Source organism: Bos taurus, chromosome 24 (assembly GCF_002263795.3).
Source record: "Bos taurus isolate L1 Dominette 01449 registration number 42190680 breed Hereford chromosome 24, ARS-UCD2.0, whole genome shotgun sequence".
NCBI classification, from domain to species: domain Eukaryota; kingdom Metazoa; phylum Chordata; class Mammalia; order Artiodactyla; family Bovidae; genus Bos; species Bos taurus.
The window spans coordinates 5,793,785-5,808,430 of NC_037351.1; the positions used below are offsets into that span (position 1 = coordinate 5,793,785).

The following is a 14,646-nucleotide window of genomic DNA, read 5'->3' on the forward strand; positions in this document are numbered from 1 at the left end:
TTGCCTGGAGAATCCCATGGATGGAGGAGCCTGGTGGGCTACAATCCACGGGGTCACAAAGAGTCGGACATGACTGAGGGACTTCACTTTCACTAGAAGTGAGCATTCCTTTCTTTCTCTTGAACTAAAGCATGACACTATAACTGTTTCTCTGAAATGTCAATGTACCTTTTTTAAAATCCTGAATTAGCAAAAGGAATTCACTTGAACAAGTTAAAACTTGATAATCTTAAGTTGTTTTTGTTCAGTCACCAAGTGGTGTCCAACTATTTGCCACAGACTATATAGCAAGCCAGGCTTCCCTGTCCTTCAAATTCATGTCCATTGAGTTGATAATGCCATGATGCATCATCAATCTTAAGTAGACTGAACAAAGATGTGGAAGTTTAAGCCATCATTTTTAATAGAAAAGTTTACATAAGCCTTCAATAGAAGGCATTGGTAATACTTAACTTATGGAAACAACAAGTTTGGCTAAAAGAGCATGAGAAACAAGAAATCCCAGTCTAATTTTCTCCCTTAATTGCTCAGAAACCATAAGCTCCATAAATTGATTCCATCCTAAATGCAATTTAACAGTTTTTTAAAATTTTAATTGATTTTAATATTGCAAATGTTTTATCTGGTTCACTGTTTCTGATGGCATCAGAGAGGTATATCTCAATAATGCTGTTACTATATTAAATCAGTATATCAATATGCCCTGCATTAAGAAGCAAGGGCCTTAGAGAGTCTATGAATCAAAGAGGCAAGAAAAATGCTTGCTGAACTCCAGCTTTCCTTAAACAAACACATTAATGGAAAAACATCATAAAAGTCTTCTTTTGTGCTGAGGGATACATAAAACAAAAATGAACAGCATGGTGAATATTTTCCTTCCATATATTGATACCTAGCACTAAAATATTTTTTCTAGGGCAGAAAATTCAAATGGTTACATCAAAATAACTCATAAGCTGTATGGATTTTTTTAAAAAGTGATGACCTTGTTTACGACAATCATTTCCTCTAAAATGAAAAAGTAATGGTGGTGTCTACCTTTCTCACAGGAGTACAGACAGCTTCAATTTACGGCTTGCTTAACCCCAAACTGGTACATGAGGACAGCTGTAGACCTTTGAGTGAACTTCCACACACAAGTACGAAAACAGGTAAATGAGGAGATCCTGAAGACAATGTATTCTTGCAAAGTGAAAGTAAAATAGTAATTACATCGCACTGTCTCTCTTTCCCACTATTTATTTGTTGGCTCTGCTGGGTCTTTGTTGCAGTGCGTGTGGGCTTTCTCCAGTTGTGGAGGGCGGGGGCTCCTCTCCAGTTGCGGGGTGTGGGCTTCTCACTGTGGTGGCTTCTCTTGCTGTGATGGATTTTCAGGCATGTGGGCTTCGGTGGTTGTGGCTCCCAGGCTCTACTGCACAGGCTCAGTAGTTGTGGCGCACGGGCTTAGCTGCCCCATGGCATGTGGGTCTTCCAGGCCCAGCGTGGAACTGGTGTCCTCTGCATTGCAAGGCAGATTCTTCACCACTGGACCACCAGGGCAGCCCTGCAGTGCTTTACTGGAAAATACCAAATGAAAGATGATTGCAACTGGCATCTCCATTTTCAAACAGGGCAGTGCTTCCTGTGTGCTTTCCCTTGCAATGCCCGTGTGTGTTTTTCATTCATGCCTGAAAATATTATGACAAAAACTATTGTATTAGCATTGCCCACTACAACAGATGGAGCTGTGTCTCTAGGGACACTTGTTGTAAAGGGACCCTTCTGTCATGACTGGGGCGCTGGCCTCTCTCCAGGGGTTAACTCTGTTGATGGAAAACAAGGTTAAAGTGAAATTGAGACTGTCATTCCTCAGAAAAGACGTACTTCTAAGGCTGTCCATGTACCGTGTCTTATATGGATGTATCATGGAGGAGAGAAGGTGGCGGTGTGGATATGCACATAACCTTCCCAAAACATTTCTGTGAGTGGTCCCAGAGTCTGATACAAAGGCTAAATTTCTTCTGCCAAAACTTAGTGAAAATCCCCAGAGGAATTATTAAAAGGGAGTGTGTTACTGAATGGCGCTGTTTTGGAGGCAGAAGCCCTGCAGTTACAGAACTTGGACACTGGAGGTGACCGCACTTGGAAAGCTGAGTGGAACAGAGGACACGTGGCTAGCACTCAGGGGACTGTGGGCAGCTTTTACTAAAATGTGAAGAAGGAACTGATGTGTTCAAAATCATTTAAAGCATTCTAAATACAGGTCGGATCTTCCACATACACTGTATTATACATTTAATGCGTTATGTCAATATTTGGAAGAGAAGCACTTGTCATTATGGTCTCAGGGATCATATGCTTCACATATCCCCCACCTTTTCATTTATCTCTGAAAGTTGTTAACTTATATTTACATAACATGCAATAAGGAAGCAGATCTTTAAATTAATGAAATTGATATAAATCTCAGAACCACAGATGGCGTCCTGTTTCACATGAGATGAAGAAGGACCATGATGCCTGAAAATGGAGGCACCGATGATGTGGATGGAGTGAAGCGTGTGGATTACTCAGGTAAAGAGCAAGGCTGCATTTGGAGTAACTGTGCTTGTACAGTTAAAGCAGAAACTGTTCCGGAAACTATCCAGTATATTCTGTACTTATCATCAAACCTTACTAGGTTCTTTTATTACAAAGTGAAAGTGAAGTCGCTCAGTTGTATCTGATTCTTTGCAACCTCTTGAACTGTAGCCTACCAGGCTCCTCCGTCCACGGGATTCTCCAGACAAGAATACTGGAGTGGGTTCCTATTTCCTTCAGGGGATCTTCCTGACCCAGGGGATCTTCCCGACCCAGGGATTGAACCTGGGTCTCCTGCATTGCAGGCAGACAATTTAACCTCTGAGCCACCAGGGAAGCCCCTTTTATTACAATCACTTTATAAATAAACTTCTCGCCTGTTAATGACAGAGCCATAATTCAGATCTAGTTCTTAGACAATCTGTAGCTCACGATCATGCCACTGTACCATATAACAACAGAAAAATTTCCTTTGTTAATAGCTAAGACATCAATACCACCATATAGCAATCATAGAGAAAACATGCTGAAGTAAGACCAGGGGTTGGTCACGTACCAATGCTCAAAGCATCAACCATCCAAGCTAAAGTTTAAGGATGTAATCTTCTGCTCATCAGTGGAGAATATTACAGAAGTCAGGACAGTTACTGCTCAACCAAAAACGTGGATGAGATCCAAGGTCATCATTGGCAGAAGCAAACATGGAAATTAGAAAATGGTGCCATTTTCAGTGAAAGGTATTTTGGTGATATTGGATATTTACTCACTTTTCTTTTGGGAGCAAAATTTCAAAATACATGTATGTACACCTTTGATGTTATTAAAGGTTCTACTTTAACCTTGGACATTACGGATTACCTGAAAAGTCTTACAAGCCACTCTAGGCTGCTTTCATATTTCAAGAGTCTGTTTTCTGTGGGAAAAACTACTTATAAAATACACAATTTAAATCTTTTCACCTCTCTTATTTGATTCCATTCTTTGTCTTCATTTTCATTTTTTTTGTAATGATTCCCACGCTTTTAATTCTAAATGACTTGTCACATTTCTAGAAATATGTCTTATGTTTTAGTCTTCATGACTTGCTCAAATTATTCCATCTTTCTGGAATAGCTTTCTTCCTATTTACCTCTTACTCAAACCCTATGAGTTTATGCAACTCAAATAAACAGCATCTTCTTCAATGAAAACTACTTTCACTTAGATTTATTTCTTGTTAACTCTTCATAACACACTATGCTATGCTATGCTACGCTAAGTCACTTCAGTCGTGTCCGACTCTGTGTGACCCCATAGACGGCAGCCTACCAGGCTCCCCTGTCCCTGGGATTCTCCAGGCAAGAACACTGGAGTGGGTTGCCATTTCCTTCTCCAATGCGTGAAAGTGAAGTAGCTCAGTTGTGTCTGTCTCTTAGCGACCCCATGGACTGCAGCCTACCAGGCTCCTCCGTCCATGGGATTTTCCAGGCAAGAGTACTGGAGTGGGGTGCCATTGCCTTCTCTGATAACACACTATACTATGTATTAAAATAGTATATTTGTCTGTACCCATTTAGATTTGAAGCCCTTAAGATATAAATCCCAAGAGTTAGACTCTGTGGAACAAATGCATACCAATCATTGAATTATCCTTGTAACATTTTTATAGGATTGAAATTTAAAAGAAAGCTGAAAAAGTGAGGAAAAATGATTTTGCCAATAATCATGACAGAACATTCATAGTAATTAGGTCATATATAAATTCATTTTATAGAAAATAGAAATCAAAGTTCAGCTCAGTAATTCATCAATTTAAAGGAATATTTGTAATTGAAGAGTTGTCTCCCACTCCAGTATTTTTGCTTGGAAAATCTCATGGACAGAGGAGCCTGGTGGGTTACAGTCCATGAGGTCACAAAGAATCAGACATGACTGAGCAATTAAACCACCACCACCTATTTTTAATATAATTGTTCCAGTGATTTCCACCTGACGTGGAACTGAAAGAGACCTTTTATCCACTAGGCATTCTTTAACGTAGAACAATATGTTCATTTGAAGAGAGCTCTTTCCTAATTATTTTCACGTGTGGGTTAAGTGTCCATACTCCAGGTGGACTAGTCCATAGCCAAACTGATGTTCGGAGATAATCAGAAAAATTGTGTTTCTTTCCCTCTGTATCCTGAGTGAATAATGGTTGGGAAAAAAGCATTTATCAGTTAATAACACTGCTATTCAAAGATCATGAATACAAACATAGATCTGTTTAATTCTTTTGTTCAGATAGAGAAAGTAGTAGCCTATGACTCAGTGTAAAACAAGAGAAAAAATATTCTCCACTGTATATTCTCAGAACTATGCTGGAAATTTTGTCACAGTGAAAACATACAGAAAACCTTTTATTCTTTTATACTTGCGTGGTATTACAGTTGGCAAGGAGCTGTCCCCAAAATGTAGTGCAGAGTTTGAACAGGGGCAGTTTTTAAGGGTAAGCATCACTATGTTGATACACAGTTGAATAGGAAACCTCTTCCTCTCTTTCCAGGGACTCCAGAGTGGTTCCCTTGCGGGTCTGTGAAACCCCTCTCTCCTGTTCTTCATAACAAGTGTACACCGGCTCACTTTCTGTGCCCAGTTAAGTCAATCAACAACACACGGTCACTCACTGCAAGCAGAATGCCACATTAGTGTCGGATCAGGACTGCTTTATTTTTAGGGTGGTCATAAGGGAAATGTTGGCAGAATTGAAACATATTTGATCAATAGTTTTTAAAGAAAGGCAAACACCTCAATGCCTGCATGTGGAATAACTGGCTGCCACTGGAAAGAAACTCTTATTAAATGATCCTTTTAAAACATTAAAATTGAAGACGTGCTGAAGAGTACAGGTCATTGGGAAATTAAAAGCATGACATGTTGGAAATCTCTTATGGATATCATATTTTATCACAAAACTCAGCTAACCCTATGGATGATTAATATTGATGTATGGCAGAGACCAACACAACACTGTAAAGCAATTATCCTCCAATTAAAAGTAAATAAAGTTTTTAAAAAGCTAACAAGGCCCTTTGGAAGAAATTTTATATCATACACCAGGCTTTTGATAAATAGAAAATTGAAATTTACATTGTACTCACATTACATTTACAATTAAGATCAAAGAGTTGTGACTCCTTATTAAAACTCTCAGATGTTATTAACAGGTCAAGGATAATGCGTCTTCAAAGTGAGGAATTTGATACATGTATAGAAATAACCTCAGTTATTATTTGCCAACTCACAAGAGACTTTTTTCCTAAGTCTTTCCTATAAAACTGATAATACAGTTTTGGGGAGAATCTCTGTGTGGAGTGATTGTGAGTCAAAGTTTAAAAAATAAAATAAAAAACAGGGTTCAAGACAACAATAATTATGCATACATCCCCTCTTTTCCTGGCCTCTCTCCCTTCCCCATCCCATTCTTCCAGGTCATCACAGAGCACCAGACTGGGCTCCCTGTACTACAATGCAACTTCTCACCAGCTATTCATCTTACAACTGATAGTGTACATATGTTGATGCTACTTTCTCCATTCCTACAACTTTCTCCCTCTCCCACTGTGTCCACAAGTTCATTCTCTACATACGCATCTCTATTCCTTCCCTGGAAATAGGTTCTGCAGTATCATTTTCCTAGGTTCCAGATATATGTATTAGTATACTGTATTTGTTTCCCTCTTTCTGACTTACTTCACTATGTAAAACAAACTCTAGGTTCACCCACCTCACTAGAACTGACTCAAGTTTATTCTTTTTATGGCTGAGTAATATTCCATTGTGTATATGTACCAAAACTTCTCAGCAGAAACCACAAAACATTGTAAATGTATTATACTCCATACACACACACACACACACACACACACATGTATGTATGTAAAACTTAAAAATAAAATTAAATTCAAGCCACAGGACTGGAAAAGGTCAGTTTTCATTCCAATCCCAAAGAAATGCAATGCCAAAGAATGTTCAAGCTACTGAACAATTGCACTCATCTCACATGCTAGCAAAGTAATGCTCAAAATTCTCCAAGCCAGGCTTCAACAGTATGTGAACCATGAACTCCCAGATGTTCAAGCTGGATTTAGAAAAGGCAGAGGAACCAGGGATCAAATTGCCAACATTCGTTGGATCATCGGAAAAGCAAGAGAGTTCCAGAAAAACATCTACTTCTGCTTTATTGACTATGTCAAAGCCTTTCACTGTGGATTACAACAAACTGCGGAAAATTCTTAAAGAGACGGGAATACCAGACCACCTGAGCTGCCTCCTGAGAAATCTGTATGCAGGTCAAGAAGTAACAGTTGGAACTGGATGTGGAACAACAGACTGGTTTCAAATCAGGAAAGGAATACATCAAGGCTGTATATTGTCACTCTGCTTATTTAACTTATATGCAGAATACATCATGTGAAAAGCCAAACTGGATGAAGCACAAGCTGGAATCCAGATTGCCGGGAGAAATATCAAACATCTCAGATCTGCAAATAACACCACCCTTATGGCATAAAGCAAAGAAGAACTAAAGAGCCTCTTGATGAAAATGAAAGAGGAGAGTGAAAAAGCTGGCTTAAAAGCCAACATTCAGAAAAATAAGATCATAGCATCTGGTCCCATCACTTCATGGCAAATGGATGGGGAAATAGTGGAAACAGTGACAGGTTTAATATTTTGGGGCTCCAAAATCACTGCAGATGGTGAAATTAAAAGACGCCTGCTCTTTCGAAGAAAAGCTATGACCAACCTAGACAGCATATTAAAAAGCAGAGACATTACTTTGCCAACAAAGGTCTGTCTAGTCAAAGCTATGGTTTTTCCAGTAGTCATGTATGGATGTGAGAGTTGAACTATAAAGAAAGTTGAGCACCAAAGAATTGATGTTTTTGAACTGTGGTGCTGCAGAAGACTCTTGAGAGTCCCTTGGACTGCAAGGAGATCCAATCAGTCCATCCTAAAGGAAGTCAGTCCTGGATATTCTTGGAAGGACTGATGTTGAAGCTTAAACTCCAATAGTTTGGCCACCTGATGCAAAGAACTGACTCACTGGAAAAGACCCTGATGCTGGGAAAGATTGAAGGTAGGAGGAGAAGGGGATGACAGAGGATGAGATGGTTGAGGATGAGATGGTTGGATGGCATCACTGACTCGATGGACATGAGTTTGAGCAAGCTTTGACAGTTGGTGATGGACAGGGAAGACTGATGTGCTGCAGTCCATGGGGTCTCAGAATTGGACACGACTGAGCAACTGAACTGAACTGAACTAAATATATGTAACTTAAAAATAAAAATAAATACTAAAAAAAACTTGGTTCAAAATTTATTTTATACCTGAAATGTCTAATCACCCAAAGACAAAGCATATATTTTTTCTAAGTCCCAGTTGCATGACCTTTAATGCAAGAATAATAAGAAAAACATTACAGTAGTATTGTGAAGGTCAATTAACATAAATTTAAATTTATGTTATAAATTTATATAAATTATAAATTTAAGAAGTAGTACTGGTGCTTATTTATAGAATTATATATGCTTATAGACACTGACTATTTTTGTGTTTGTAAAGTAGTTGCACTTTGTTATTGAATGATTCTAACTTTTCATATTTCCTCAAGACACTGAAATACATTCTAATGGGATAAAAAGGCTTTCATCTGACTAAGGAAAAATGTTTGAGGAAAGTGCCTCTACTTTCTAGTTTAATTCTTGTTGACACATAAGGAAGATACTACAGTAAGTTTTCCGGCAAAGAAGGAGAGCTAGCTGTGAGAGGAATTTGATTTTGTGAGAGGAAAGGACAGTTAGTCATGGAGAAAAAGATAGGAGACAGTTGGTTGTTGGTTCTGTGGGGGAAGAACATGGAAGTCACCAAATCATCCAAACAAGTAGAAAGCTAAACAGACTGAAAAATGAACAACTCTTCCTGAATCAATGTGAAAGAGAAGATCACAGGGCAAACTTCTCCCCCAAGAGTAGACAGGCACGTACAGGGAGTTGCACAGAGACTATGAATTTTGAAAATATTTAAAGAAGTTGAATGTTTATCTTACATTGTTTGCTGCTGTTTAGCTGGTAAGTCATGTCTGATGGATGCTGTGAGACTCCATGGACTGTAGCCTGCCAGGCTCCTCTGTTCATGGGATTTCCCAGGCAAGGATACTGGAGTGGGTTGCCATTTTCTTCCCCAGGGGAGCTTCCCAACCCAGGGATTGAACCTGTGTCCCCCGCATTGGCAGGTAGGTTCTTATCCACTGAGCCCCCAGGGAGGCTATCTTTAATTGTGAAATCAGAACTAGATTTATTGATAGGAGCACTGACTTTTCTAAATGAAAGTAGCCTGCATTATTACAGTAACTCTACCTCAATTTTCTTGCACGGAGTTTTTACAACTACTTTTTATTGGAGTATTGTTGCTTTACAATATTAAGTTAGTTTCTACTGTGTAGCATGAGAACTTCTCTGGAAGTCCAGGGGTCAAGATTCGGCCCATTCCAGTGTAGGGGCAGGGGTTCCATCCCTGGTAGGGGAACTGCGATTCCACATGCTGTTGGGCGCAGCCAAAAAATGAAAAAGATTAATAAATAAAAATAAATTACTATTTAAAACAAGTTGTTGGGCTCCATCTTACTAACCATTTCCAGAAAATTGCACTTTTTCATAATTCTGAAATAGTTTATACGATAAAAATCTCTACTTGTGATAAAACAATGATACATCATCTCTAATTTAAGCATGATTGAAGCTTAGGTTAAAATATTAAAAATGGCTATTATATATAAACACATGCTCAAAATTCCCTATTATTTGGAAATTTTAATTTCTCCTAATTTCTATTTTGCTCCATTATTAATCAAATTAAAACAATGATTTCATAGAAATATTGATATGTCATCTAAGAAACGTATAGTTCTTCTCATCAGGCTTAGCAGTAGCACTCATTTAAATAATTTATTTCAATCCCAACCTAGAAAATATATTTTACTATAAACTTGACATTTAACATTTTATATAATATTTAATCTATGCTTTAATTAGTAACATCAATATTCTATGTAATATATTCTAACCACTCATGTAGATAGTGAGATTATTATCTTTGTATACTTTTTTAGTCAAAGATTGATAACATAAGTAACATTATGAATAGAAACTATATTAGTTCATCTATTCAATCCTATTACTAATAAAGGACTATTCCCTTTAGGGCATCCTTAAGTGTTCAATTTGCACAGTTTTTAAATGACTCAAAGTACAAAATCTACAATCCATTCCCTCAAGAGCTCATTCTACTGCCTAGTTCTATAGTTATAAAAAATGGTCTTCTATATTTAATGTTTCTTGCAATTGAATTAATTATATTTTAAATTTTGCACTTGTATACCTATGTATGAATTTTGGCATTTTTTTAACCTTCAGCAGGTTAACTATGTTTTAGCTTCTCCTTTTAATTTTCAAATGCTGCTGCTGCTGCTAAGTCACTTCAGTTGTGTCCAACTCTCTGTGACCCCATAAGGTGGCAGCCCACCAGGCTCCTCTGTCCCTGGGATTCTCCGAGCAAGAATACTGGAGTGGGGTGCCATTTCCTTCTCCAATGCATGCATGCGTGCCAAGTCACTTCAGTCATGTCTGACTCTGTGCAACCGCACAGACAGCAGCCCACCAGGCTCCTCTGTCCATGGGATTCTCTAGGCAAGAACACTGGGGTGAGTTGCCATTTCCTTCTCCAATTATCAAATAATTTACTGTAAATCTTTAATCATTTATATTATTTTAAGGTGAGATCCCAAACATACCACCGAACTGAGCCATTTTATATAGATTGTTTTAATATTCCTTTATTTCTCTTTTAGAAGAAAAAAAAAACAAGATGCTATCTTTATAAAACAATTTGAAAACTGAAAATAAATAAAGACAATCATATCCCTGTAATTTTATAGTATTTTTAAATAAATTTTGAAAGCACAGTTTATATTTCTCAGAGTATTTATAAGTAGACATTCACTGGCAATTCAATCTTCCAGGAGGCTCTTCAACTGATCAATTCATGTCACTCCTCAATAAGAATTTATTAAATAACTACTATAATTTTTGTTTTAGCAATTGAGGATATACTACTCAACAGCATGATGGAGAATCTTAATTAGCTCAAATTCAAGTGAGAGGAGCAGAAATTGAATCACTAAATTAATTTACCACCAATATAATTACAGAAAGTGAGAGTCAAATGACTCCTCTCCTCCTGCTGAGGCTCAGTTCCTTCTGACCTCTTCCTACCAGCCGCCTGAGGAAAGAACAACTTAGGCTGTGCTGAGACTGTTTCTCTGGAGGATCTTCCAGGCACCATTCAAATCCTTTTTCCTTTCTGATTTCCCTGAGGCATTAGGTTTTCTGCGGTAGCTTCTAATTCTAGATGCATCACTTGTGATTTTTTTATATTGACCATTACTATTATCTATGTTCTAGTCTTTTGAATCATGAACAACTTCAGAAGATCATAATTATGCATGTCCCCAGAAAGGAACATACTCAGAGAGTGTGGTCCAGTGTGATTATCAATACCTAGAGCTTCCCAAGTGGCTCAGTGGTAAAGAGTCCGCCTGCCAAGGAAGGAGATGCAGGACAAGTGGGTTCAATCCCTGGGTTGGAAAGATCCCCTGGAGAAGGAAATGGCAAACCCACTGCAGCATTCTTGCCTAGAGAATCCCATGGACAGAGGAACCTGGTAGGCTACAATCCATAGGGTTGCAAAGGGTCGAACAGGACTTAGTGACTGAGAACACATATAGTCCATAGAGAGCTAATTCTCCCCTCTCCGTATGTTTAAAGCAGACATCACACCTTAAAATAATATTTATAGCTGCATTCACAGGATGTTGTTTTTCTTATCTCATACACCACTGAAATTAATTTATAAAATAGAGAGTTCAGAGGATGAATTTCCGTAACTCTTGACTTCTGCAGAGAATACCTAGATATATCAATAACTTTCACACAATTGTAAGAAGACAGTTCTCATGAAACAGCAAGATTCCTGAAAGAATTCTTTTTCACTTGAGCTGTTGAGACATACTAAGTGGATTTACATAGTATTCCTTGGCAATAAATGGATTGCAGTTTTCTGTAAAGGTAGGGTATTACAGAATCCTGCTGTGTGTGCTTAGTCACTCGGTCATGTCTGACTCTTTGCGACCCCATGTACTGCAGCTTACCAGGCTCCTCTGTCCATGGGGATTCTCCATGCAACAATATTGGAATGGGTTGTCATGCCCTTCTCCAGGGGATCTTCTCAACCCATGGATCAAACCCAGGTCTCCTGCATTGCAGGTGGTTCAGTTGGATTCTTTACCAACTGAGCCACCAGGAAAGCCCTACAGAAGTAGCTCAGTCCTGTCCGACTCTTTGCAGTCCCATGGGCTATACAGTCCATGGAATTCTCCAGGCCAGAATATTGGATGGGGTAGCCTTTCTCTTCTCCAGGGGATCTTCCCAACCCAGGGATTGAACCCAGGTCTCCCACATTGCATTTGAATTCTTTACCAGCTGAGCCACAAGGGAAGCCCAAAGGGATGTAAGTAGTCATTTACTGTAGATTGTTGATCATCTAGAGATACCATGAAGGGTGTCTCCTCTCAAGAGAATTGCAGGTTAATAAGTGGGAAACACCATACTGCTCTCCATTCTACTTACTTGCTATTTCACTAAATTTATTTAGGATATGTGTCCTCTTCTTTTAAAACAAATAGGGCATACAATTTTAACCATATTTTGTACTAAACTTGGAAGCAGATTAATTTTAAGAGTTTTCCTGCTGTAGGTTCCTCCACAAAATAAATGGGCTGAGACTCTACCCTAAACATTTATGCTTTACACAGGTATTTATTGAGGTCCAGCCCATTTATAATAGCTACTCTCTAGGCGCTGGGCATAAGTCAGAGTATAAAATATACAGGATTACTTTTATCATGAAAAATACATTCTAGTGCAGAGAAATAGGCAATCTAAAAAGTATTTAAAACATAGGTTGTTTAAAATATATCATCCTTCTCTGTTTTGGCGGATTTTGTTTCAGAAAGAACAGCAGCAAACAAAAAAAAAAAAAAGAAGAAGAAGAAGAAATCTCAGCAGCTGATATTAACAAAATTATATTCATTTCCTTACTGACGTGTTAGGTTAAAGGGGCTTTCCCTCTTTGAAACAGAGGGTTCTCAGGCAGAGAAAAATGATTAACAGTGGAACTGCGAGTTTGCTCTTACAGCTTCTACTTGTGCTGGCTTCCCAGGTGGCGCAATAGGAAAGAATCCGCCTGCCAATGCAGGAGACATAAGAGACACAGGTTAGAATCCTGGGCTGGGAAGATCTCCTGAGGAGGGCACGGCAACCCACTCCAGCGTTAATGCCTGGAAAATCCCATGGACAAAAGAGCCTGGTGGGCTACAGTCTATGGGGTCGCAGATTAGAACATGACTGAATGACTGAGCATGCACACCTGTGATGTAAATTATATTTCATTTTTGTCCTTAACATCTTCATTGAGAAAGATGTGGCTACAGTGATTATGGTTTAAAATAATCAACATTTTCTTCAAAAAAGATCCACAATTTAAGTTGACACTAATTAAAACATTTTTCAAAGGAAACTTACTCCTACAGAGAATGCTGATGACCACACATAAGCTCTTTCCCAGGAAAAATGTCAAGACCACATCACATCGCTGAAAATCTCGTGGAGCTACAGATCTGGCTCCTAGATAGTGAACCAGAGGAAGACCACATACATCAACAGGCAGAGCATCTAAAATGTCTTCTTGTTCAATTTCCTTCACTCTCTCTCTCTCCATTTCTCGCGTTCTTCTCTTCATGTGAATTTTCTAGTGGAAGAATCAGGGCCTCCAAGGGGCAGAGAAACCACAGGATGGATGGAAAATAACCCCCACCCCCCACAAAAAAAAAGAAAATAAGCCCCAAATTTTCCTTCACCAACATGAGAGGAGAAATGAAACTTTGTTGTGCTAAGCTGCTAAAAATTGGGGGGGGGGGGTTGTTACAGTAGCTAGTGTATTACGCCAGTTACAATGAATAATAAACCTTTCATATTACACTTTACACTGAGTATTTCTTTTCCTAAAATATATGTACAGATATTTCTAAAATAACATAACTGCTTGAAAAGAAAAATGAAGGTGTTAGTCACTCCATCATGTCTGACTGTGCGACCCTACAGACTGCAGCCCACCAAGCTCCTCTGTCCATGAAATTCTCCAGGCAGGAGTACTAGAGTGGGTTGCTATTTCCTTCTCCAAACATAATTGTTTAATTTAAATTAATTCACTTGGGGGAAAATAATGCTGATGTTCCCTTTCATTTTTTTGGCACTAAAAAGTAAAATCCTTATCAAAGTATTATAATTTGGAAATATAAAACAGAGTAAGATAAGACAAAAACCAAAATAGCAGATTTGCTAGGAACAAGTCTATTTGCACAAGGGTACAGAATTAAGTGAAGTAGCTCTAAATGCGGTGTAAGATAGCAGTCAGTAATCGTAACAGATCTACGTGTGGTGTGTATGTTATCATTTATTTTTTTTCAGATATGCAATTTCCCTTAAGCGCAGCTGTATGGATTCTCGTGTTGCTGAGATCGGGAGAATGCTCTGGCAGTCCCAATATGTTGGCCTCTCTGCTGTCATTTTCGGTAATAAAGTAAAATGATTTTCTTTTTCCACTAAACTCTTAATTGCCCCCTGAGGAGCAAAGTGTCAGCAAAGATTCCTACCAAATCTTGTATAATGATTAAAAATGGAGAAACCAAGGCAGCTAAAGAAAAGGTCAGTGTATAATCTCTTCTTATTGAAACAAAAACACTTAAGGGAAGTGCTCTATCTTTGGTGCATCTCAGTGATTCAGTGATTTTTTTTCAGTTCTGAAGATATTTGACTTCATCACACTGGATTAATTGTTATGTTTAGAAGCTTTCGTCAACAGCAAGGAGGTAAGCATTCCTGATTTTATGTTTTTTTTTTTTTCTTCACAAAAATTAACTTTTAAATAATTGCACTTTCCTTTGTGAAG

At 38.4% G+C, this 14,646-nt stretch overlaps 1 protein-coding gene across 1 annotated transcript in view; it reads left to right on the plus strand.

Moving 5' to 3' along the window:
- Positions 1–2,492: 2,492 nt before the first annotated feature.
- Positions 2,493–14,646, plus strand: part of LOC132343743 (uncharacterized) — a 28,287-nt gene continuing 16,133 nt past the window's right edge. The window contains exons 1-4 of the mRNA XM_059880999.1: positions 2,493–2,635; positions 3,177–3,296; positions 14,166–14,269; positions 14,544–14,566. Coding sequence (XP_059736982.1) covers positions 2,493–2,635; positions 3,177–3,296; positions 14,166–14,269; positions 14,544–14,566 — 390 coding nt within the window. The remainder of the gene's footprint in view (positions 2,636–3,176; positions 3,297–14,165; positions 14,270–14,543; positions 14,567–14,646) is intronic.